Source organism: Camelus ferus, chromosome 17 (assembly GCF_009834535.1).
Source record: "Camelus ferus isolate YT-003-E chromosome 17, BCGSAC_Cfer_1.0, whole genome shotgun sequence".
Classification (NCBI taxonomy): domain Eukaryota; kingdom Metazoa; phylum Chordata; class Mammalia; order Artiodactyla; family Camelidae; genus Camelus; species Camelus ferus.
In genome coordinates this window covers 38,358,615-38,385,413 of record NC_045712.1, presented here as the reverse complement: position 1 = coordinate 38,385,413, position 26,799 = coordinate 38,358,615, and the positions used below count along the sequence as shown (strand labels likewise).

Sequence of the window (26,799 nt, the reverse complement as noted above, 5' to 3'; positions counted from 1 at the left end):
ATACTTTGAGTTGATGGTTAACCTTGAATCATTTATTAAATAAAAACAGATTATAAAAAAATAAATTAGAAATGTGAGCAAACATTCAGCATATATGACAACAAGATAATGTTAATACATAAAGAGTTCTTAGAAGTCAAAAAGAAAACAGTAGCTCTGTTACAAAAAATGGGCAGTGACTTGACAGTTCAGGAAAAACACACATAAATAGCCAATATGCATATAAAAAGATTTAACCTGAGTAATCAAATGCAAACTTAATTAGGTAGTATTTCCCAGTAAAGACATGTGCGATCTGGTACCGGCATTCCACACTGTATTGCAGCCTTTGCATTGCATTCAGTAATTAATGGGATTGATAAGATAGAAACTAAGATTTATTCCTTGACTTATCTCTTCTAAGGATAAACTATTTCTTCCTAACATCAAATGCAGGAATTTGAATTTTCTTTTCCTCTTTCACCAACTAGAATAATTCTCCAACTAGTATTTCTCACTTTACTGGCAGTGATTCAACTAAAAAAATCTTTCTCAGTTTGCTTATCATAGACGCCATAAATCTGTGTGGTGAGCATGGTAGGTAGCTCTGAGACTGGTGTAGACTGTGATGTCTGTCACCAGTGGCCAAGACAAGACACATTTCAGCCTTGTGTGGAACAGTGAAAAATTAAAATCAACTTCTATGCACATCAGTTTCGGAAGTAGTGAATGAATCATGCCACATTCGTTATATAGATTAGTGTGTAGCTACTAAAAAGAAAGATGTTGATGTATGCATACAGACATGGGAGGGTCGCCAACGCTCAGTAACAAAAGCAAGTTCAAAGTAATGGATCCAGGCGGGTACCATTTATGTACTTAAAAGGAACAGTTGACACCAGGGTGTGGGTGTGTGCAGATACATGAGCATATGTGTCGCATGAAACGTAAAGAGCACAGAAAAGGGCAGAGCAGGGCCGTCCCAGAGAACTCTCTGTGGTGATGTAAATGTCCTGTATCCGCGCCGTCTGGCACGGCCGGCACTAGCCCCGTGTGGCTGTTGAGCACTTGCATGCAGTATGGCTAGTGTGGAGCTGAATTTTACATTTTATTTAATTTCAATTACTTTCATTTTAAATAGCCACGTATGGCTAGTAGCTATCAGATTTTAGATAGTGCAGATCTAAATGCTTGTGTACCTAACTTAATAGTGTTATATTGAGTGGAAGTGTGAGGTTGTGTGCCTGTCAACAGGAGACTTGACTTTATATAATTTTGCAATAAGGATATACTTATGTAATACTTCTATAATTTTTTAAACCAATTTAAACAGTTTTTGGGAAAGGGAGGGCATAGCTCAGGGGTAGAGAGAATGCTCAGCATGCACAAGGTCCTGGGTTCAATCCCCAGTACCTCCATTAAAATAAATAAATATATATATACATACATACCTAATTACTTCCCCACCCCACTCCCAGTTTTTTTTTTAATCGGATTATGAAGCACTAACTTTTTTTAAAATTAGGGAATTTTGAGTCGCTTCTGAAAATAGTGAGTCACTAGCTAGTTGGATGGGGAAGCATGAGGACAAACTCAGAGAGAAAAGTTGAGATGAGTTTCTGTGACCACTGAGCCTGAATTGGCCCCTCTCCTCTGAACCACTTTCACAGGATAGCCTCCCCCTCCCTCCGCCCTCCCCTTCCCTCCCCCTCCCCCCTGCACTGAGCGCTGGAAACTGTCTTGGGGGACACTTGCTCATAGGAAAGCTTGTCCATCCCTTAGACTGTAGAGACCAAATTTATGAAGAGCATTGAAAATATGAATCCCCCTCATGGGCTGGGGTGGGTCTGGCCACTGGTGCTAAACTAGAAAAAGGGGTTAACAATTCAGGGACTTCATGAAGCTTAGGGTAGTGTGGCACAGTTTTGGAGAAGGGACAGAGTTTTCTATTTACAGCTGATTTGCTAATAGGGTGAATTTTAATCGGTAATGGAGTGTTTTTAAAGATTTTGGTTCTATAAATGTTATATTAAAGAATGTTTTTAAAGTCAAGCGAATGACCCTCTGTATTAATTGTTTGGGGGAATTATATTCTCTAGGGTTTCGAGCAGTCAGATTTACTTTGCACACCAGAGATCTGCTAAGCACAGTATTGTATATTCTCAACTCCTGCAGTTTATCTACTGAACATGTCCAAAGCTTGAATAATAATGTGCATTCCCAGCCTCTCAAAGAGGCCAAAGGGATGTCTGACAGGCCCATCAAATGGGACAAGTCTTACTACTCCTTCACTGGATTCAAGGACCCAGACGAAGACCTCGAGCAAGTCTGGAGAACGGAAACAACCCTAACGTATGTAAGAGTTTTTATTTAACTAAACGTACTTGCGGTCATGTTTAAAGTCTAATTTTCCAGGCAAAGTAATGCTATTAAGTATAGCTAATCCAGTAACCATTACAAAAAAGAAATTTCATGTTTCTTACTTAAGGTTGCCGGAATACTTCTAATTGTATTTGATTTTTTGGCCTTTTGAACTTTTGATACCAAACACATGCAGGAGGTTGTTTTGTTTAAGTTTTAAAAATTCTACTCCCCAAGTTACCCCTGGTAAAGGGTCTAAGGACCCAGAACTCAGACTGCGCAACTGGCACAGTAATGAAAATGGGTGGAAACTGAAGAGCCAGTTCACCAGGATAAGTGGGGTCCCACCGGGTTCCTTGTCCAAGCTGAGTATTTATCGTGTCCTTATTTGTATGTAGTTCATCCTGTAAAACTCCTCAGTCTCTAATCAAAGTACACTCTTTTCCATTGTATTATATTACACTATACTAGAGAGTGGGTTTTTTTGTTTGTGTCTTTAGAGGGGGAGGTTAATTAGGTTTTTATTTTATTTTATTTTTTTATTATTTATTTTAATGGAGGTTCTGGGGCTTGAACCCAGGACCTCGTGCATGCTAAGCACACGCTCTACCACTGAGCTATACCCTCCCCCTTAGAGAGTTAGCTTTTTAAGAGTAGGACACATGTTTTAATCATCTCTCTTTCTGCTAATCTGCTTCATAGATTCGTAAAACCCATCCAGCATTTTGATTACACTGAATTAAAGGATTTTTGAGTAAGTGTGGATGCCAAGTGCTGGAGGCTCGGGATGGAGAACTGAGGTTTCAAATGGAAATGTGAAGTAGTTTAATATAGATGGTAGGGGTAGAAGTGACCTGGCAATGATGTAGAGGGCCATTTTTTTTTTTAAAATAATACCTCTGTTGATTTCATTAGTGTTTACTGAAAAACATCTCCTGTTTTTAGCAACAGTTGCTTTGTCTTAAGGAAAATTTCTGTGTAGAGATGAGTTGTGTTACTATGAATTCTTGATTTCCTCCAGAGGTGTACTTTGTTTTAAATTCAAGTTCTCATGTTGACAGTTAACCAGGACAAGCTCATTTGGATTTGTCCACTCTTAAAGAGGATAGCAACATGAGTTAAATAGACCACAGCTTTAGAAATTGAAATCAGTGGAAATTTAACTTTCTAATGTACTGACCATCATTATCCAGATCCACTTGTCAGTAGCTATCTTCTCAGACATTGAAACAAACCCATTATTAGCCAGATAGAACCTTTCTTTTCTTAGCTTCGCCAGATAAAACTAACAGTGGTGGAGCATTACATGTTTTAGCCTTGTTTAAAACAGAAATCTTGCATTCGCTTTAAAACTGTGATTTCAAATTAATACAGAATTCTCCTAAGTGAAACAGACAGCATTCAGAGTTGCTTACAGAAGAGCTGGGATGGGGTTGTGGCTGGTTCTTGGTATAATGCTATGTCCATATCTTTTACTTCCCTGCATTTTTCTTGGGCTGGAGAGGATTGAGAGTTGACTGGTATCACCTTCAGTCTTCCTCCTCAATGTCTGTCTTCTAAAATCTGCTAGTTAGAGATTTCTGTTTTGTTTAGTTTTTAATTCTTAGACTAGAGGCCCCTGGGTTTGATTTCTTGAGCATTGCTATTGTCTTAGTGACTTTCCCGAACCAGATCATCACACCTCGTGGAGTCTGAGTTTAGCTTACTGAGTGTAATTTTAGAGCGGATAGTCCAGGCTGGGTAGGATGGGAGAGGGTGGCTCTGCAGTGAAAAGGGCAAGAGGAATACATCCTGCTCTTTGGGCACGTTGAGTAAATTGTCACGGAGATAAAATGCTGCAGAAAAATCTGTGTTGCCTTTACCAGCGTGCCTTCGAGTGCCGATGCCCAGTAATGAGAGTTGTACAAATTTGGGAGATCTCATCTCTTATCTCCATAGCCTCACCCGGTTTCCCTGTTCCAATGTGTTCACATAGGCCCAGAGCCCCTTCCAGCCAGTCTGGACATTTTCCCAAATGTGGACCTTGCCCAGTTTGAGGGACCCCCTGATGAGGTTGGTCCAGCACTTTGTTTCATGTTAAGTTCTTCCCAGTAAGGATTCCAGGAATGTATGTTATCAAAGCCAGAATGGTACCTTGTTTTATTAATTTTTTAAATTTTTAATTATTTTGCAAATAATTATAAAATTGTTGAACTATATGAGAGCTTCCAAATCATATGAGTCGATTGACTGCCCCCTCATCAGATTGAGGGTACCTGTAACTCGGCCAGAACCTGTTCACCACCGTGGGCATTCTGGTCTGTTTGTCTTTATTTTCATTCTTGTATTGTTTGACTCATCTGTATTCTATTTGCAGTTTATAGAATAGGCCTCACAAGGAGCACATACTAAATGATGATGATTCTGCAAATTTACATCAAACTGATCTTCACCTGATTTACAAATTGCATTCACCTGAGCGAAATTTATTCTTGAAAGCATACTAAGATATTTCTAATATCTCAGAACGTAATGTTAAAAAATATAGCAGTATTATTTAGTGTGAACGGTCAAGTAATTTTGCTTTTGTTTCTGCAGAGAAGTGCAGGCTGAAATTCTCTCACCATTTTGAAATAAAACACAGAAATTGTGAAAGTAAATCAGGTTTTTTTTAAAAAGATACCACATAGAGGAATTACCAGGTCATAAAAAGCTCCATTTAATCTATTTTCTCACTGTACCTGGTAATTACATTTCAGTCTACATCCTAGGACATGTGTGATTTTGAATTTCCCAGCAAATTGTGCTGTATCTTACTGCAGAATCACTTTATACTGTATAAAAAGGATAAAATGAAATGTTTAACGCTTCAAGTGTTTTTTTAATTATATGCCAGTCTAGAAAATTTACCAGTCTAAAAATAAAGTAGGAAATGCTACTCTGTGTTGTGACTTTTAGTATTTCCATATTTTGCATATATTCTCTGATTATCAAATAATATAACAAAAATGTATTTTAATGGTAGAATTTGTATCTGGAAGGACCCAACAGGATCCGTATGTATCTAAACAAAATTACCCCTTGTGTAGTGTCTGTCCCACTAAGAACAGGGTGTCATGGGACTAGAAAAACCATCGAAAACACTGTTCTGCCAGCTTCTGCCATGTCAGTAAGTGTCAGGCTCCCATTTTTTCCACTTAAAGTTTATTCAGGTAGTTTTACTTCACTCTCAATGTCTAAGTTCTGAATCAGCCCGAATGTCCAGGAAATACCACGTTGGACGACTGCAGCATTGGAATGACTTCTCCACAACGCTGGGGAAGTTTATGATCGTGCTTTAACTCCTGTCAGGCATTTATTCACGCTTCCTCTTGTTCATAGGCCAAGTCAGTGTCCTTCAAACTGCACGTCGTAACTTCAGTGTCTGCAGTCTCCTTTCATCCGGAATGGTTCCTCGGTGTTTTCTTGTCTTTTATCACTGTGGTGTTATTCTGTAGAATGTCCCTCAGCTTGAGTATTTTGAGTTTATCTGATAATTTCTTCATAATTAGAGCCAGATTATGCATACTTGGCAGGTATACCCCCAAAGTGACGTGTGTTGTTTTCAGTGGATTATGTCGGAGGCATATGATGTTGACTGAGCCTATTACTAGTGATACTGACTTGAACCATGTGATTAAGGTGGTGTCTCCCAGTTTTTTCCACTGTCTTTCCTTTCAGTTAGTTTCTTTTGAGGAGCTACATAGGGCTGTGATAAAGTATGTGTCCTTCTACTTGCCACATTTTTGCCCCTTACCTCAAGTATTCATTGATGATTTTCGCCCGAATCTCATATTGTGACGGTGGTTCCAAATGATAATTCTCTAATCTTGTCATCCCTTCCAGCAGGCTCCTCTGTCCCCATCATCCTCTGAGGGCTCTCTCACTCTCTGGTTCACCAGGATATTCCAGGCTCATGTGGACTGTCCCTGCCATGCAGTGTTGGGTGGAGCCATTTTGCCGAGAGGCCCTGGTTCTTTCTGGTAGGGAATGATTTTTAGAAACCAGGATCCGGGTGCTCCCTGTGCGCGACGGCTGCTGACTCCCCAGGGGTCAGCTGGAAAACATGTCTTTATCTTTGTAGCTAGGTTTAATATCTGCATAGACAGGTAGAGAATTAAATACTGTGTTTTGAACTTTCATTTTTATCTCATTTTGTTAGAAACAAAACACAAAAATTGTTAAACCAGACCACTTAAATTTTATACACGAAATGTAAAAATTCCAAAAATCAGGTCATGAATATATAATCATCAGATTATATTCAGTCTATATTTTAAAACATTTGGTCCACAAACCAAACACAGTATGCCATTTGGTAATTCATATGTCAACAAATCATCCTTTTTCTTAAATGATTTAAAGTAAATTGATTAACATGTATTACTTAATAAATGAGGAAAAGGTTGAAAAATTATGATAGCTATTAGTAGTCAGTGATATAAAGTAAGATATTTTTACTTATTTTCTTATTTCTCACACATGCAGAAATGACAGAATCTTTACCAGTATTCTTAAAGAGGGGTGGGAAGAATTATTACTGACTACACACAGTTAGTGAATCAAAAACATGTTCCTTAAAGGAACACCTTTAAGCTGGTGAGGAAAGGATAAGTTAGGAGTTTTGGATTAGCAGAAACAAACTATTACATATAAAATAAATAGCAAGGTTGTACTGTATAGCACAGGGAACAATATTCAACATCCTGTAACAAACCAGAATGGAAAAGAATATTTATATATAAATATATATATAAAAGTGAATCACCTGGCTGAACACCAGACACTAGCACAATAGTGTAAATCAACTATACTTAATTAAAAAAAAAAAAAAAGGTGGAACACCTTTACCTGGAGGGTAAGTTCCCAATTCCTTTCCCCAGTGTGCAAGACCTTTTATGGTCACAGACACAGAAGCCTCTCCGGTCTCATCTCATGCCCCCTTCCCTCCAGACATCATGTGATCTGGGCACGTTGGTTCATCTTACAGTTCCCTGTGCACCAGCATGGTTGGTGTTCCCTTCCCTGTCACCAATCTGCCTGAAAAAATCTGATCCATCTCTCAGGTTCCAGGTCCCATATCACCTGCTCTGTAGAACCTTCCAAGCAGACTTAATTCTTCCTCTGTTCTCATAGAAGCTTGTACATTCTGTTCCAGCTGCTTATCTCTCTGTTCCTTACTGCAGGTGTCATCCTCGTATTCCCAGTACAACACGCTGTTAGGCTTTCAGGAGAAAGATTTGGTACATACAGATGTTTTGGTTGGTTCTGTGAGTCTTGATAATTTTTTAAATGTTGTAGATCACAACATCTAAAACCTTTAAGATGACTATTAAAAGGAACCTTTACAAGGCGTGTTTGGCACGCATTTCTGAGATGGACGTGAGCCCTTCTGCAGTGTTACTTGTTAACGGCCAACCACCCCGACAGTATCCCACAGGAGATGTCAGATGTCCCGGGATGGGTGCCGCACAACATGTGCGTGTTCCCTCTGTAGACTGTTTTTCCTTTCTGCTGAGCCTCTTATATGGTTGATGGGGAGCAAATAAAAGAGGGGAGGAGGTGATCGTAGGCTGAAGTGGCTGAGATGAGCCTGAGAGCTGGCATTCAGTTGGGTGTGGAGAAGCAGAGGGGTGAACGGACCCACTCGAGGGGTGCGGGTGGTTGGAGACTTGGAGATGGGTCAGATCTGAGCCGCGGAAGGATGGGATAGAGAGCTGAGGGAGAAAGCGGGGAGAGCTCGGGGCACTAATAGCCAAGGTTAAAATAAAGGAATCCACAAAGTAATCTTCACGAGTTCCTTCGTCAGGAAACATTGCCTTTTAAATGTCGCCTGCACCCTGAGATGCTTCTCCAGATTGACTTTGTCGCAGCCCAGCTGTACTGAAATGGCATCTGCTCGTTTGCTTCAGTAGGAGGAGGGCGGCCGCCCTGCGTGTGCGGGACTGAAGTAGTGACCATCTCGTGTGGCCTGCTGACAGTTGCAATAACCATAAGTGAGGTTTGAAGCATCTCTAATGTTTTTAAAAATCATCCCACCTCTGGAAATCTAGTGACAGTTTTGGCATAGTTAAAATCTGATTTGTTTGTCATAACCAGAATGTGATTTAACAGCTGCTGGCAGTTCTCTAAGAGACCTGTTTTAGAAGTAGGTATTTATTCTACATGAACAGACTTGGTAAGAGTACTTAAGTTTCAGTAAAATGTTTGACTGGAAACTCAGTTTACATGGGGGCTGCTTTAAGGTGCTGAGCACGTCTTGGAGTAGTAGAAATGTTCCCGTTACAGTTAGTACTGCAAAGTGTGTGTCTGTTTTCCCTTCTAGGTCCTGGTTAGATAACAACGGGGAAAGTGCTGTTAAAAAGCTGAAGAACAGTTTGCCGCTTAGAAAAGAACTAGATCGTTTAAAAGATGAACTGTCCCATCAGCTGCAGCTCTCAGACATCAGGTAATGAAGGAGAGAAAACCTAATTTAGAGAGTAAAATAAGCATGTGGGTAAAGGTTTCAACAGTTAAATATTTGCATCCTTAATTATTCTGGTAACTAAATATTCTTCAGTTACCTTTTTATGAAAACAGTCAAATGTTTATTTAAGAAAACTGTTAGGAATTTCTTGTTTAAAATAGTGAAGTAAGGTTTTGATACTGACATTTTTAGCATAATAACTGGTTTTTTACATAATAAGTTTGTAAGAAAATATCCTTTTCCATATGCACATAATGTATAAAATATAATTATTTCCCCATCATGTAAGATTGGTATTCAAGTTTAAAAAGAGGAAGGGAGAGAAAAAATGTTGTATTCTTTGGTTCTGTGTTACATAGCATGACTTTTTTTCTTATTTTTAATTGAGGTATAATTGGCGTAACAATTCGGGTGTATTACATAATAATTCATTGCTTATATACACTGCAAAATGATTACAGTAAGTCTAGTTAATATCTGTCACCATACATAGTTACAGAAATTTTTTTTCTTGTGATAAGAACTTTTAAGATCTACTCTTTCAGCAAATTTCAAAAATGTAATACCGTGTTATTTATAGTCACCATATAACATGACTTTTTAAGTAAGTTTTTATAAACCTAGATATCACACGTGCTGAAGTTTATTATAAAAAGTTTTAACAGCTGTTACGACCCTAAGGAAGGGGAAAGGAGGGGTCACGTGATTGTCATGCCCACCCCGCCCCCAAGAGCCCTGAGATACTGTCATCTGGTCTGAGTGCTTAAATTTCTATTACTGTTCGCAGTAGCCTGTTTTGTTGTTTTCAACCCTTATTATCAAGACTTTTTTCTTATCTTGAACCAAATGACTGGGCACCATGACTGCACCTTTCTCCTGTGCTTGCAGAATACGGATAGTACGCATATGTTCTGTTCTTGTATATGCAAATCATAGTTGTCTAAGCTAATTCAGACTTCGCAGGAAAGCGTTTACACTGGGGACGTGTAGGGTGTCTGTAGCCGCTCTCTTACCATCGCATCACTAGTTTTAGGCCGAGCTTTGGTTACAGGGGCTCTTCCAATTCCACGATCTACTAACATAGCCTTTTCTAACTGAAAACCAAATAAGATCCTTTTTGAAGATTTGTAAATAAACAAATTAATATGCATGAAAATAACTTTTTATAAATAAATTTTAAGAGATCTGTCAAAGCAGACTGGGGTTAGGAAAATGAAAGGGTTTCTTAAACATAAACAGAAATAAACATTGTTTTACAATACAGTGGAGAAATTCCTCAGCTCAAATTCTTACTCTGGTAAATATCAGTAGCTATAACCCACATAAACAAAAGCTCTTCGGGGCTCTCAGTTTTTAAGAGTGCAGAGGGGTTCTGAGACCAAAACGTTTGAGGACTGAGGACATGAGAGTTCTCCACTTACTGGGAAATTAACCAAGTCTCCAGCAAAAGGAAGCATTGTGACTGATGACATTGGGGGTTAAAGGGAAAATATTAAAAGCCATTTTCACTTTATTAGAAATGACATTCTTCAGAATTGCTGTTAGAACAAAGAAGGAACCTAAGTTTTTTTGAGAGTTTGTTTGAGTGCCTTCCTTACTCCTTACATGTGTTTCACCCTTTGATTTGCACTATCTGTGCTGTGGGTAATGTCCCCACTTGGCACATATGACAGAGAAACCGTAGGAAGACTAGAAGCAGTTTGTTCAAGGCCACAGAACTAGTAAATCACAGGATTACAATTCAAAGGTGGGGTTTTCTGATACCACTGAATGCCCTTTACATGTCCACAGCAGGACCTCTGTGACATCATTGGAACACCAAGTTCCACCTGGTCACTGAGATTTAATGTTCATCTGTGAAGTAAACAGATTACATGATGTCGTACACTTGATCTTAGCCGAAAGGCCAAGAAGTGATACATGATGTCATAAAAATCACTTGCCCTCGAATATGATAAAAGGGCTCTGGTAAACTATCTGGAATTCCTAATTGGAACTTAAATCTAAGACAGAATCATCATCATCAAACAAAGTGGAGAAGAAAAAGATTGTTTTCCAAGTTTTTCCCATTTCAGCCTCTTATTTTAAAAGAGAAACATCGTGTGTTTGCTAGTTCTAAATCTTTGGATAGCTGAATATAGTAGTAATATTTTTACCCTCTAGTAAACAAGTCATTTTCCATTTGGTTGCTTCTTGAGAAGTGAGTTCATTTGGAAACGGCTCACTGAGTGAGTGAGTGTGCCGACTTGAGAAAGAAACTCCAGCTTTCATGGGGATCGGGCAGCTGGGGCTGAGCACAAGCTTCCCCCTGCGGGGACGCGGCCTCACGTGCTGTGTGCTCTGTTGGACCAGGTGGCAGAGGAGCTGGGGCATCGCGCATCGCTGTAGCCAGCTGCACAGTCTAGGCCGCCTAGCCCAGCAGAACTTGGAAACACTGAAAAATGCAAAAGGTAAACGATTTCCATTTGCTTTTTTTTTCCCTTCAATTTTTATGAAGTATAGTCAGTTTACAATCTTGTGTCAATTTCTGGTGTACAGCACAATACTTCAGTCACATAGGAACATACATATATCCATTTCCATATTCTTTTTCACCGTAAGTTACTACAAGATACTGAATGTAGTTCCCTGTGCTATACAGCATGAACGTGTTTATCTATTTTACATTTATTAGTATCTGCAAATCTTGAGCTCCCAATTTATCCCTTCCCACTCCCTCCCCTGGTAACTGTAAGTTTGTTTTCTATGTCTGTGAGTCTGTTTCTGTTTTGTAGATAAGTTCGTTTGTCTCTCTCTTTTTTTTTTTTAGATTCCACATGTAAGTGATACCGTATGGTATTTTTCTTTCTCTTTCTGGCTTACTTCACTGAGAATAACATTTTCCAGGGACATATATGTTGCTGCAAATGGCATTTTATTATTTTTTATGGCTGAGTAGTCTTCCATTGTATAAATATACCACAGCTTCTTTATCCAGTCATCTGTTGATGGACGTTTAGGTTGTTTCCATGTCTTTGCTTTTTTTTTTTTTTTTTTTTTTTAATGGAGGGACTGGGGATTGAACCCAGTACCTCGTGCATGCTAAGCATGTGCTCTACCACTGAGCTCTACTCTCCCCTCCATTTGCTTTTAAAATATATCTCCCTTAACTGCTATACACATCTGTCAATTTTAAAGGAAGACTAAGTGTTACAAGTCTGTATAGATATGACTTTATCACAGCTGAAGTTTTACATCTGTTACTCTGAATAAAAGTGACAGAAAATCAGCCTTTAAACTTATACCAAATTTAATCCTGAATTTGTATACTAAATTTCAGTATTTGCACAGTGCTAAAAGAATGAAGCCTGTCTGGACTGTGACCAGAGGCTCTGTTGCTTTATCATCAGGATGTACAGTAATATTCACAGACCGGTCCGGGGTGAGTGCAGTGGGCCACGTGATGCTAGGAACCATGGATGTCCATCATCACTGGACAAAGGTAAGAAAAAGCTCTCAAAGCAAAAAAAATCTCTGATTTGTCAACAGACTTTTGTTTCAAACTAGCATGTGCTAATATGTCAGTGAACTGAAAAAAATTTGTAATCATAGTTTCAGCTGTTTGTAGATCAGATGTTTAATTTTATGTAGTTAGAATTCTTCTTAGAGGACTAATTTTTTTAAGTCCATTTTTATTTGGAAATTTAATAGTCTTTTCTGAAGGACAGCTTTTTAAGGCCTGCATTCTGTTGTTTTGTTCTGAACAGATTTACTGTGGTATAATTGACAGTAAGCTGCACATATTTAATATGTATAATTTGATGAGGTGTGACGTATCTGTGAAACCATTACCATTATCAAGATGGTTAAGCACACCCGTCACCCTTTGTAAACCTTCTCCTCCATCCCGCATCCCCTCCCGAGGCAGCCACGGCCCCCTCTGTGTCCCTGTAGATGAGTTTACATCTCTAGAGGTTTCTGTAAGTAGAATCAAAGCGCAGGTTGGGGGACGATCTGATTGGTTTCACTCAGCTTAATTATTTGGAGATTCATCCATGCTCTTCCACGTATAAAGAATTTATTCCTTGTTGTTTCCACGTAGTTTGTTTGTCCATTCACTTATTGATGGATGTGGGGTTATGTCCATTTTGGGCCACTAGAAATAAAGCTGCTGTGAACACTTACCTGCGGATGTTTATGTGGACATATATTTCCTTTCCTCTTGGGTAAATACCTAAAAGTGGAATAGCCAGATACATTTTAAGAACTGCCAACATTTGCTGTGGTTATCTTTTTCCCTTTAGCTACTCTAATAGGTGTGTGGTATTACCTCATTGTGAGTTTAATTTGCATTTCTCTAATGGTGAATGATGATGGGCATATTTTCATGTGCTTATTTGCCATTCATGTATCTTTGATTAAATGTTCAAATCGAATATTTGTTTAAAAAAATACTTGCAAACCATGTACCTGACAGTCTTATCTAAATATATAAAGAATTACATATCTAAGTAAAGAACACTCCAAACTCAACAATTAAAAAAAAATGCAGTTAGAAAATGGGCAAAAGACAAGAACAGATATGTCACAGACGAGCACATACAGATGACAGAGGCACATGAAAAGCTGCAGAGAAATGCAAATTGAACCTGCAGTGAGATATCATTGTGCACCTGTCAGGATGTCTGAAATGAAAAATAATGACACCCCCAAATGCTGGCAAGGATGCAGAAAACTGGATCTCACTCATCCATTGCTGTTGAGAATGTAAAATGGCACAAGCTCTCTGGAAGAGTCTGGCAGTTTCTTATAACCACTTGCTTACCACGTGGTTCGGCAGCTGCCCTCTTGGGCGTTTCCACTAGAGAAGTGAAAAATTATGTTCACACAGAAACTGTACACTAATGTTCATGGTGGCCAAAAACTAGGGGGAAAACCCTAATATCCTTCAGTGTTTGAAGGTGGTACAAACTGGCACCTCCTGCAGCAGCCCACCACCCAGCGACAGGAGGCGTGAACTGCCGGTACAGCAGCAGCCCGGGGGGATGTGCTGAGTGAAAGAAGCCAGTCTCCCGAGATTGCCGTGCTGTACGAGTCCATTTACGTAACACTCTTCAAGTAATACAATCGGGGTGGGGGGAGTGGTTGCCAGGGGTCGGGGAGAGGGGAAGCAGAGGTGTCCGTGGCTGTGGAAGTGTAGCAGGAGGGGTCCTTGTGACGGAACCGTTCTGCATCTTGCCTGCGGTCTGGCATGCAACCGCACACGTGATAAAACTGCATACACTTAAATACACAAGTGCAAGTAAGACGATGAAATCTGAATGAGGTTAGTGGATTGTAGCCACGTCCATTTCCTGGCTGTGACAGTATATGGTTTTGCAGGATGTCACCACTGGGGAAACTGGATGAAAGCTCTATGGCTGTACACTTCTCTCAAAAGTTTTTACAATGTAGTTACCATTTACACACAAATAACCCATTGAGAGAAAAATTGAAAAGTAGGTGGTAATTTTTCGCAAAGTGTTAGAAGTATATTATAAATGATTTGTAGAATTTTGATACTATTGCTCTTATTATTGCAGAGTTTTTGATCCCTTTCACCTCCTCTGGAAGTTGTCTAACCGCAGCTTTCTGTGTGAAATCTGAGCCCTTGACGTAGCGCACCAGGCCCTTCCCTGACCGCGCCGCCTGCCCCTTCAGCCCCGCCCCTCCGGCCACAGCAGCCACCTCTGCTGTCCCTGTGTGTGCTTCCACGATGGCACGTGCTGTTTTCTTCCCCTGAAACTTTCCCACAAGCATCTACGCTTCTCTAAATCCTGTTTGTCTTTTCATATCGATCGCATTAGACTTGCTTAGAAACTTTCGCTTGAACCTCCAATCCCTTCCCCCTGACCTGGCGCCGAGTACGCTGAGTGCCTGTTTGTTTTGTGTCCCTGCACCCTGACCCTGAGCCCCTGGCAAGCAGGGACATGGACTCGGGTTTGGGGGTTTTGTTTTGTTTTTTTCTTGAAATATCTTGAAACAATGTGGCAGTTTCTGGTGAACAGCACAGTGGCCCAGTCTTGCATATATATACATTTATTTGTTTTCATATTTTTTCACTAAAGGTTATTACAAGATACTGAATATAGTTCCCTGTGCTATACAGCAGAAATTTGTTCTTAATCTATTTTTATATATAGTGGTTTTGCAAATCTCAATCTCCCAAGTTTATCCCTTCCCACTCCCCTTGATGAACTCATTTACAACCTCTCCACACCAAGGGCCCAGTTGGGTGCTAAAAAGTATCTGGTAGGGGCTCCATAAATGAATGTAGCTGAATTAAACTCCAAAGAAAAACAGGCTTGGAGTTGAAATACATATGCTTTATTTCTAAAACCGTTCTTTATTCTACCATTTAATCTTTCTAACCTCATTTAAGATTCTTACCTGAATAAATATTAGGACTTATTTTTGTTTGGAACATATTTTTTTCCTGCAGGCTCTTCAACTCCTATCTAAAAATTCCTAAAATTTACAGTGGTTTGTTTTGAATATTAGTATTTCCAGCATTACATAGTCTTTTTCTTATCACTAACTTAAACATTTCTTTTAGGAAAATAATTTTCTTGTTAAAATTTCTCAATACCATTTATTGGAGTCTTAAATTTTGGCTATTAAAGTAACAAAACTAAATATTGCCTTTTTTTTTTTTTTTTTTAACACTGTAGCTTTTTGAAAGATTACCAAGTTACTTTGACCTGCAGAGGAGGCTGATGCTTTTGGAAGACCAAATAAGCTATCTTCTAGGTGGTATCCAAGTTGTTTATATTGAAGAATTACAGCCAGTGTTGACACTTGAAGAGTATTACTCCCTCCTGGACGTGTTCTATAACAGACTGCTGAAAAGCAGAGTTCCTTTCCACCCCCGAAGTCTGCACGGTTTACAGATGATCCTTAACAGGTAAGTATCTAAAACCAGAATTACTTTTATTCATTCACTCAGATCAGCTGTGAGTGTAACGTGCCTTAAATGCTTTTATAATTCTGTGTGTGACTCTTTGGAATTGAAGGAGTGTCTGCCTCTGTTGGCAACACTCGAGAGGACTGAAAGATCAAGTCACTAGAACATCCTGTAAATAGAGATTGTGAATACAGGCCTTACCATGAGAAAGGTCACAGGGCCAGGAATGTGTGGTCTTCCTGATCGGGTGTCTCTGGGGACAGCAAAACTTCCCATCAGTTTTGCTTTTTAAAGTGGATTTTCCTTTAAAATTGGTTTTCTTGATGAATTCCTTTTCCATTAATCAGACAAAATTGATTCTTTAGGGGTGGACTAGGGGCTGGAGGGCTTAGTGATTCTTCTTTTCTGTTTGATTGCAGTGACAGATACGCCCCAAGCCTGCACGAGCTTGGGCATTTTAACATCCCGATCCTTTGCGATCCAGCAAACCTGCAGTGGTTTATTCTCACCAAAGCCCAGCAGGCCAGAGAGAAGATGAAAAGGAAAGAAGAGTGAGTGCCGTTAGCCCCCCTCCTGTCTTGTCCTTCAGTCTAATCTTTAAAAATTGAGGTATTCAAAGCTCGTAAGTATGGGACGTTAAAACTGTTAAACTTAGGAAATCAACTGATTCATGGATATTCCGTGTTTGTTTATTCCCCACCCTGTGCTGCCAGGGGTTGGATGTGGCCATTTTCTCAGTATAATAACCTCAGACTGCATAACCATCACGTACCTCAATTTGAGAAGAGGGGCTTGTTCCTACAGAAGTCAGCTCAGGAGCAGAATGAAAGATAAGACTATCAGAAATTCTCCAGATGGAAAAGGGGGGCAACAAGGGGGGGAAATCAGTTACTACTTGATTAACAAATTTTCACTGCTTAAGATTTTGAAAACTACTGCTAGAAAGCAAGCTTCATCTGCATTTTCATTAAATTGAGCAGTGAAAAGGTTTTTTTTTGTATATATATATATATATATGTATTTTTTTTTAATTGAAGTATAGTCAATTTACAGTGTGTCAGTTTCTGGTGTACAGCATAATGCTTCAGTCATACATGAACATACATACATATTTTTTCACAGTAAGTCACTATAAGATACTGAATATAGTTCCCTGTGCTATATATATTCCCTGTGAATATAGTTCCCAAGCATGAACTTGTTTATCTGTTTTATATATTAGTATCTGCAAATCTCTAGCTCCCAGTTTATCACATCCTACCCCATTCCCCCACTGGTAACCATAAGTTTTTCTGTGTCGGTCTGTTTTATAAATAAGTTTGATTTTTTTTTTTTTTTTTTTTTTTTTTAGATTCTACATATAAGTGATATATGGTATTTTTCTTTCTCTTTCTGGCTTACTTCACTTAGAATGGCATTCTCCAGGGCCATCCATGTTGCTGCAAATGGGATTATTTTATTCTTTGTTATGTCTGAATAGTATTCCATTGTATAAATATACTGTAACTTCTTTATCTAGTCATCTGTGGATGGACATTTAGGTTGTTTCCATGTCTTGGCTGTTGTAAACAGTGTTGCTGTGGACACTGGGGTGCCTGTATCTTTTCGAATTAAGGTTCCCTCTGGATATATGCCCAGGAGTGGGATTGCTGGATCATACATTAAATCTGAGTTTCTTGAGGAATCGCCAGACTGTTTTCCATAATGGCTACACCAAACTACATTCCCACCAGCAGTGTAGGAAGGTTCCCTTTTCTCCACAGCTTCCCCAGCATTTATCATTTGTGGACTTTTGAATGATGGCCATTCTAGTATACGGTGATACATCATTGTAGTTTTGATTTGCATTTCTCTGATAATTAGGGATATTGAGCATTTTTTCATGTACCTGTTGATCATTTGTATGTCTTCACTGGAGAATTGTTTAGGTCCAGAAGTGAAAAAGTTTTTTTGTTCATAAGCAGTGCTTTCTTCGTATCTTTGAAGGAATCATGTATTATAGTCAGTTTTGTAGGCAGGAGGGTGATACTTCATAATGTTTTATGTACCTACTACAAAGAAAAGGCACAGTATTAAATTCACAAGAGGGTTGTTTTTCTAAATGTTGCCTAAGGAGGTTTGGTTACCATGCATTCATTCATTCAGCCATCGTTTGCTATGACTGTCAAAGCCACTGCTGGTAGAAAGATGAGGGCCTGGTCCCCAGCCTCCTGGAATTTGTTTCTAGCAGGAGATGTGAGTGCAGTCAGTGGACTGCAGGGGGAGTTGGGTGAGGAGCCCAGGCTGATAAGGACGTGGGGAAGGCATCCCTCTGGTTACTGCTTCTCCCCCCTCCCCTCCCTCTTAGTCTTCTCCCTCTGCCCCACCTCTGACTCTGGGCTGAGTTTCCCTTCCCTCTGTTTCTCTCCTCCTTTACCCGGTGCTCCCTCCCTGGTAAAGCCTCCTTTATTTCATCCGCTGGCTTGTGGCTCCCTTTCCTGAGTTGACACTTGCTCTTTGAGAGCAGTTTGCAGACAGTTCTTAGCTGCATCTCTTTAAAGTGCATTCTTAACTGGAAACCCAATTTATAAACAAGAGACAAGCTCACAGGTGCTCTAGTTACAGAGGAAAGGAACTAGAGGCCATCCCCCCAAGGGGGCCTTCTGAGCACCTCTGCAGGACCCTCAGCTTGCCAAGAAGTTTAAAAGCCACAATTCCACGCTAATGTCTGGTTCGCATCCATCTGGACCCCACAGGCCCCAGACCCCATCTAGACCGCATGACTTGTCGCTCTGTCTCTTACTGCTGCTGCCCAGCGGAAGGTAGGAAGCGCGCCCTCTGTGGAATCTACTCCTCAGGAGCTGGTCGCACCTCTTCCAGCTCTCATGTCCAGGGTGATAAGCTGGGCTCACCGGGGCCAAGAGAGAAGTCATCTGTCCCTGGATGGGCTCTCCTTGCTGTCGGCTTCGGTGGTAACTCCATATTTTCTCCTGTCCTCTGCTCCCTATTTCACATATAAAAATCACTTAGACAAATTGGAAACAGTAGAAATGTACAATAATATAAAAATGGTTAAATAATTTCAGTATTTTCATATAGCAGAAATAAACATTTAAAAGAATGTTCATGGGAGAGAGGAATAAATTAGGAGTCTGGGATTAACATATACACTACTGTATGTAAAACAGATAACAAGGACCGTCCACAGGGAACTGTAGTCAGTAGCTTATAATAACCTATAATGGAAAAGGATCAGAAAACGAATGTGTGTATATATATATAGTACACTTTTCTGTACACTTGAAACTAATACAACATTGTAAATCAACTATACTTCAATTAAAAAAAAATGTTCATGTAGTCAGCTAACATTTATTGAGTATTTAGGTGCCCAGAAAGTACTTTTTTTAATGTATTTATTTTACAATATCATATTTAAGTTGAAGTATAGTTGATGTACTATATGTTACAGGCATGCAATACAGTGATTCACAAATTTTTATAAAGGTTGTACTCCACTTATAGTTATAAAATACTGGCTGTATTCCCTATGTTGTACAGTACTTTGTAGCTTTTTGTTTTTGATGTTTTGCCATTTGTGGCCCTTCATTCACTTTTTTTTTTTTCCACTTCAAAAACCAGAATTTTATAACTGGCATAAACATTTCCATTGCATCAAAAACAACAAAATACCTAGAAATAAACTTAACCAAGGAGGTTACCTATACTCTGGGAATGGTAAACATTGATGGAGCAAACTGAAGATACAAAGAAATGGAAAGACATCTTGTGCTCTTGGATTGGAAAAATCCACATCATCAACATGGCCACGCTGCCCAAAGCAACGTACAGGCCCAGCACAGCCCTTGTCAGAATGACGTTCTTCCCAGAACTAGAACAAACAATCCCAAAATTCATATGGGACCATAAATGACCCCAAACTGCCAAAGCAATCTTTTGTATGTCTTTTGTTTTTTTCTTTTTCTTCTTTTTGTTCTCTTTTCTCATGGCTTGATGACAAGAGAAGTTCCTTTAACATTTATTGTAAAGCTGGTTTCGTGGTGCTGAAATCTTTCAGCTTTTGTTTATCTGTGAAGCTTCTAATTTCTCCATCAAATCTGAACTAGAGCCTTGCTGGATAGAGTATTCTCGGTTCTAAGTTTCCCCCCTTCCATCACCTTAAATAGATCATGACCCCCTATAGAGAGTTTCTGCTGAAAAATCAGCTGGTAACCTTATGGGAGTTCCCTTGTACGTAATTTGTTGCTTTTCTCTTGCCAATTTTAATATTTTCTCCTTACCCTTAATTTTTGTCAATTTGATTACCGTGCCTTGGTGTTTCCTCTTTGGGTTGACTTGGGTGAGTGTTTCCTTTCCCAGGTTGGGAAAGTTTTCAGATATTGTCTCTTCAAAAGTTTTCTCAGGTCTCCTCTCTCTCCTCTTTCTGGGACCCCTGTACTGCAGATATTAGTGCACTCCATGTTGTCCCAGAGTTCTCTGAAAAGAAATGAGGATAGTTTAATTCTTTTTTCTGTTTTGCGATAGTGATTTTCACTAATCTGTCCTCTAGCTCCCTGATCCATTCTTCTGCCTCATTTAGTCTATTCTTGGTTCCTTCTAGTATGTTATTCATTTCAGTGATTTTATTCTTCAGTTCTGTTTGGGTATTTATATTTTCCAGCTCTTTTCTAAAAACTTCATTCTGTGCATCTGTGTTCCTCTTAAGTTCTCTGAACATCTTGGCCATCATTACTTTGAACTCTTTTTCAGATGAATTGTGTATCTCCTCATCACTTCTGGGATTTTATCTTGTGCCTTGGCCTGGGAGATATTCCTCTGCCACCTCATATTGTCTATCTTTCTATTTGTATTTTTAGGTAGCTTAGTTATGTTTCTCGGCCTTGGAGAGAGGTGGCACTCTGCGGGAGACGTCCAGCAGTACACTCTCTTGTCACCCAAGGGCCAGGGTCCAGCTGGTCCCAGTGTAGAGTCAGGCCAGTGTTTGTTTTCTAATTTCTGGTATCTGCCCCCTGGTGGGTGAGGCTGGACTAGAGGCTTATGCAGGTTTCCTGGCAGGAGGAGCTGGTGCCTGCCCACTGCTGGGTGGAGTTTGGTCCTGGACCTCTGGTGAGTGAGGCCTTGTCCCCTACCTCCCCAGGAGACCCTCTAAAATCAGCAGGCAAGTCTGGCCCAGGCTCCAGTGAAATCACTGCCTCTGCCCTTGGACCCGGCGTGTACACTTCCCAAGAGGATGAAGTTTCTGTTCCCCCAGCCCTGTAGGGGCTCCTGGAGTTCAGCCCCACTGACCTTCTAAACCAGATGTCCTGGGGTCTCTCCCAGTGCCAGAACCCTGGGCTGGGGAGCCTGACGTGCAGCTCAGAACTCACTCCTGTGGGAAGGCCTCTGCGACTTTATTACTCAGCTTGTGGGTCGCCCACCCCAGGGTATGGGACCTGATTTAGCGAGCGTGCCCTTCCTACCGTCCTGCTGTGGTTCCCTCTTTCTGTTTCCAGTTGAAGACCTTTTTTGTTAGTTTCCAGTCTTTTTTTTTCCCCAGTGGTTGTTTAGCAGCCAGTTGTGGTTTTGCAGTAGTCGCGAGGAGAGGCGAGCTCGTGGTCCTACTGCTCCACCGCCTGGACTGGAACTCCAGAAAGCACTTGTAAGTCACGAACAAGAGACAGTGGGAACAGGCAGATGCCATCGTGGAACTCACACTCAGATGTCAAAGACAGTAGTGCAACTTCTCACTGAAAAAAGCAGACATAACTGTGTCAAGGGAGAGACAGGTCACCCCCAGGAAACGCCTGGCCATTTCTCAGCATCCGCAGGAAGCGGGAGGACGTCCCGCCAGCCGCACTCAAGAGGCACGATGCTTCTCTTGTTCAGGCTGTCTCCCTTCTCCTCTTGTTTTTTGTGGTACGAACATACTGAAGCAAAGAAACCAGAAAGAAGGCCAAAAGCAATTTTTTTTAAAGATTTTTAATTAGTCTGCTGCAGACAGCAGAGGCACCCAAGGAGGGAAGGGCTGCTCCCTGTGTCTCCTGTGCGGGGCCCGGCCCTGAAGAGCGCCTGAGCGCCTCCCAGACCCGCGCTCCCCCAACATGGCATCCCAGGGGCTGCCGGGCCCTCCTGGTTATGGATCAGGGAAACCCAGGGAGGAGGCCGGAGGCTTCTCGTGGAAGGAATGGAAATGTGGCCCCTCCTTGGTCAGTAGGAAGACGTGTCGTTGTAGTTGGCGCTGCTGGGCTCTCGTTTCTAAGCCAGATAATTAGTAGCCATTCCCCCGCCCCCTCTTTTTTTTTTTAAGCAAGGGAAAAAAGCCCTCCACAGAAAAAAATTGGCAACCCCTACCACTGATGGTACCTTAGGGTTCTTCCTGCCAAATCCTGGTTGAGAATAAACTGAGAACCCTGTCCGGCCTAACTGCTGTCCGCCTGCTTGACTCTCTAAGCAGCACTGTGCAGGAGGAGTAACCTTCTAGGAAAAACCAGAGCACCCACCCGGACAGGGTTCTGGGTCCTGCTGAAGAAGGGACTCAGTATGCTGGCTGCCTTGCAGACGGGCTGCAAGGACCGTTTCTGTTTTCGGGTATTTTTCTGGTAACGGATATGCTATGGTGCTTGCTTTTCTCTCTTGTGCAGAGAGTAAGGGTGGCTCCGTGGAGCCTCTGAGGCATTTCCAACCCACGCAGTCCTGCAGCCAGCCCCATTTGGGAGCCCTTGCCCGGGCGGTTCTGCTTTACTCACCTTCTCCGTGGCTTCCCAGGTGCTGCACGAGCTGGTCGGGTCCTCCTGTGAGCACGGGACAAGGCGGGGTCGTCCTGCACATGTCCCGAGGTTGGGGGGACAGAACCATTTACTCAAACATCATAGACCTTTGCCACCTGCTGACGAAAGTACTGAAGACACTGAGCTCAGCTCTGAGCGGTTTACTCTGCGGGCCTAACTTCACTGAAGCCGTTGTGGAGCGGGGGCCGTTGTGGCCCCACAGAGGGGAGGCGCTGCCCGGCTGGCCCTGGGTCAGGGTTGGACTCCGGGCAGCCCCCGCAGCTGGGGGTCTTGCTCTCAGCTCCTGCTTTCCTCAGTCACCAGCTGCTGCTCACGGGGCAGAAAAGCCTTTTAAACAATGTATTATTTTTACCTCATTACTGCTAAAAACAGCTTTAACAAATACTTGTGGAGATACATGTGGAAATAACTTAATAGGTGCTGCATGGTAACGTGGGCACGTCCTCTGAGCCTGTCACTTGGGCTTTGCGGGTACCGTTTTCAGGGGTGGAAGTAGAAAGTTATAGCGCCACTATATAAAAATGTATTTTACGTTTTATGTTCTTTTATTTGGCTCTAGCTTGTGGCAATAGTATCTTTGTTTTTAACGTGACAGGTTGAAGGTCATTGAAAACGAACTGATGCAGGCTTCAAGGAAGAAATTTTCTCTGGAGAAGTTTTACAAGGAGCCCAGCGTTTCCAGTATACAAATGGTGGACTGCTGTAAGAGGCTTCTGGAACAGTCCCTGCCTTACCTGCAAGGGATGCACCTCTGTGTCTCCCACTTTTACTCCGTTATGCAGGACGGAGACCTCTGTATTCCTTGGAACTGGAAGAATGGAGAAACCATTAAGTAACACAGAAATCTGTATTATTTTTTAAAGAAATAAGAAACTCTTCAACTTATTTAAATCCACAATTTGATATAACAGTATTACATGTTATAAGAACAAAGTTTCTAACTGCTGCTTTAAAAGTAGACATTTTCTTAAAAAATAAATTCTGCTAGGAAACTTGTTTTAGAAAGGTGGTATCTCCCAGTCTTCTGGTGGTTCTTATCTGATTGGCAGGACTGAGTGAAAAGATGTTAGAATGAAAGAGCACGTGCAGTGGTTCTATGAAATGGGGGATTCTACTGAGTAAAAGAGATTTTATATGTATGAATGTTGGTATCACCAGGTCTCGTTCAGCAGAGCTCTGAAGTCAGGGAACTTATGCCCACATGTAACACAATTCAGCGTGGACTCTACAGTCACATCACATGTGTTGATACACATGTGTACTTTGCAGCCAGTAGTGGACAGTCTGATGTCCAAAATACATGATTGATGGGTAGCAGAAATTCATTAACCAAATTTTGCCTAAGGAGTAGACAGGAAAAAGCAATTGAATGGGTATATGATATTGACACTGTCACAGGGCGTCTAAGAAAGTCTAAGTATCCTCAGTGACAGTGAACTTGAAGTTTTCCTATCCATTAAGATACTGTAACTGTTGGTAGCCTGAAACCAACAAATAGTGCATTTTTTTTTGAGTCACTGAATAAGGTGATTCATTCGTTTTCATCAATAAACACTATCCAGGAAAATCTTTGTTTCCCAAAGAGTTCCAGCAAGTAGGGTCAAGTTGCAATGATTCAGACCACTCAGGATCTCTGTCACCTCTCTCAGCCCCTGGCTTCCTGTTCCTGCCAGTGATGTGAACACTGGGTGTAGCCCCTCCAAGTCACCCCTTGCCCTAAAACAGCGCCCAGCCCAGCCCCAAGCTCTGTAAACACAGGGCTTCTCTCTCTACAGGTGTTTCTTTTACCAGATCCAAAACCGCTTCAGCATGTTCAAGAGGACAAGGTGACACCATTTTTGAGGCTCTTCCTCCTGAAGAAATAAGAATTTTCCACAGTGCATTACAAAAGAAAGGTGTTAAAAACCATTCTTGAAGCCTGTTTTAATTTTATCTGAAACACTGATTAAACGGTTTAAATTCAGAGTTTCGAGTAAGTATTGATTTGTAATTATAGTTTGTGCCTATCATCCCTTTTAACCTGTGCTTAACAACTGTACTTAATTTTTTCCCCTAATGTAAAAATGTTATTACTACAAAGATTTTCCAGAGCCAGATGATGAGTGTGAGAAGTTTTTTTAAGGTTACATAAGAAAACTTACTGAAAAATAGGTTTGGATTATGCCATTTCTAAAATCAACTAATATAGAATCCTCCGTAACTTTTTGGACTTTGTCTCAGAATTTATTGTTGCATAATATGTTAACCAGGTCATTGTCCTCTCTTGTTACTCATTAATCGTTTACAACTAGTGCAACATAAAGGAATTTATGAAAGAAGCATTGGTGACTTGTTCATGCCTGTTTGACTTCCTCTCCCAATCTAACAAAAATTCTGGAAAATTCTTTCCCATCACTGAAAACTGGCACAGGATAAGACCTCTCTCACCTCAAAGCCTCAGGTCAGAAACCTGAGGTCACCTGGGGGCCGTGCTCTCTGCCGGGCTGTCCAGTGAGGGAGGCATCTGTCCAGAGCCACGTCTGTAGACAGGTCTCTGCAAGACTTCCTTTCTCTCCTCAAGGCCTCCACCTCCAGGCAGCCTCCCTGAGCCTTGAGGCATAGGCAGGTGGAGCCAGAGGGACCAGGGCTACCTCATGAGCTAGCTCACCTTTGGAACCTCTAACCCACCCTTCCCTTGGCCTCAGTGAGTCTGTCCCAGGAAGCCAGAATCCTCCCTTGGCTGGTCCTTGGCTGCCAGCCCAGCCCCCTTGCGCTCCTTAACAGCTGGACAAGGAGGAGGTGGAGCAGACCTGGGTGGAGCACGCCCTGGAACCCTCTTTCCTCAACACCCCTGCTACTGCAACCTAGTTGTACTGGTCCCTCAAAACCCTTCCCTTGTGGGGACTTGCCTGTTACAGAGCATTTTAGGGATTTTTTTCCATAAGCTAACCAATGTTACATATGGGTAAACTGAAGCCCAAAACGGAAGAGACTTGTCCAAGGCCCTTCTGCCTGCTGCAGGCTAGAGAGGTGGGGTGAGAACCCAGGCATCCCGGGGGCTGTGAGGGGCCTGTGCAGGCAGAAGCACCCCCGGCTCTGGTGGGAGTGCACCCCCAAGCCAGTGCCAGGGGTTGGCAGAGCAAGTCAAGATTAGATGGGCCCATTGAGCAGCACCGCCCCATGGGGGCTGGGACCACAGCAGGGGCCGTGACCTTGGGGTCAGTGCTGGCCATTCTGGTGCACGAGGATCAGCAGGAGGCAGGGCTGACTGCTCCCCTCTGGGGACTGTTGTGAGAACCAGGAGGATGGCACCCCTCCTGCTCCTCCTGAGTGAGCTGGCAGTGGCCTCAGCCTCACCCTCCAGCCAGACTGCCCAGGCAGCCCCTGTTCTCCCCACTCCAGCCGGGCCAGGGCGTGTGCTGGACCCCAACAAGTGCCTATGAGGACCATTCTGGAAGCAGCATTTGTACGTGTGCCCCAAAGTCCATCCCAGCAGCTCATTTTGGGGGAAGCTGGCCCCAGCACAGGGTGCGGCCCAAATGGGGGTGGGCACTGGATTTCACCCTCAGAATCTTCAGGAAGTGGTTTTTCTTTCTGTCACCGCCCCAGGCACTCACCTGAGCGGGTGTCAGCAGGACGAGCACAGCACCCTCAGGAAGAGCCATGCGACAGAGAGGCAGTCCCCGCAGACCATCCACAACACACCTGCCCTGGTACCTCACTTCATCTGCACCAAAAAAAGCAGGATTTTTGAACTTTGGGATATATCTTTCCTAAGAGATTTCCTAAGATTTTTCCCTTATTAGTCATTCAACACAAACTCAGCACCTACTGTGTACAGGCTCTGTCCTCGATGCTGGGACACAGCAGGGACCGAGCTGGCGATATTCTGCTTTTGAGGAACAGGGCACTGAGCATCATTTATCCTTCCTTGGTGTATCTGTTTCCAGCAGCTGATGTAAGAATTTGCAAACTGGGTGGCTTAAAACAGAAGGTTATTCTCTCAGTTCTGGAGGCCAGAAGTTCAAAATCAAGGTGTCAGCAGGGCCACACTCCCTCCAGAACCTCCTCCACTCCTTTCTTTGCGTCTTTCAGCTTCCGATGGCTACAGTGTTCCTTGTCTGGTGGCCACATCACTTCAGTCTCTGCCTGTCTGATCACATCATCTCCTCCTCTGTGTATACCTCAAAACACTCCTTGCCACTCTCATCTCATAAGACATGTTGCGGGGCAGAGATCAAGACGGCAGAACAGGACGTGGAGCTCACCTCCTCCCACAAAGACATTAAAAATACATCTACACGTTG

At 41.9% G+C, this 26,799-nt stretch overlaps 1 protein-coding gene across 2 annotated transcripts in view; it reads left to right on the top strand.

The window, feature by feature from the left end:
* Nucleotides 1-24,834, top strand: part of TCAIM (T cell activation inhibitor, mitochondrial) — a 41,790-nt gene extending 16,956 nt beyond the window's left edge. For both annotated transcript variants that reach the window (XM_032459067.1, XM_032459066.1), the window contains exons 5-11: nt 2,079-2,331; nt 8,684-8,806; nt 11,177-11,274; nt 12,214-12,305; nt 15,514-15,746; nt 16,166-16,297; nt 23,109-24,834. In XM_032459067.1, coding sequence (XP_032314958.1) covers nt 2,079-2,331; nt 8,684-8,806; nt 11,177-11,274; nt 12,214-12,305; nt 15,514-15,746; nt 16,166-16,297; nt 23,109-23,349 — 1,172 coding nt within the window. In that variant the 3' untranslated portion in view covers nt 23,350-24,834. The remainder of the gene's footprint in view (nt 1-2,078; nt 2,332-8,683; nt 8,807-11,176; nt 11,275-12,213; nt 12,306-15,513; nt 15,747-16,165; nt 16,298-23,108) is intronic.
* The last annotated feature ends 1,965 nt before the right edge of the window (nt 24,835-26,799 follow it).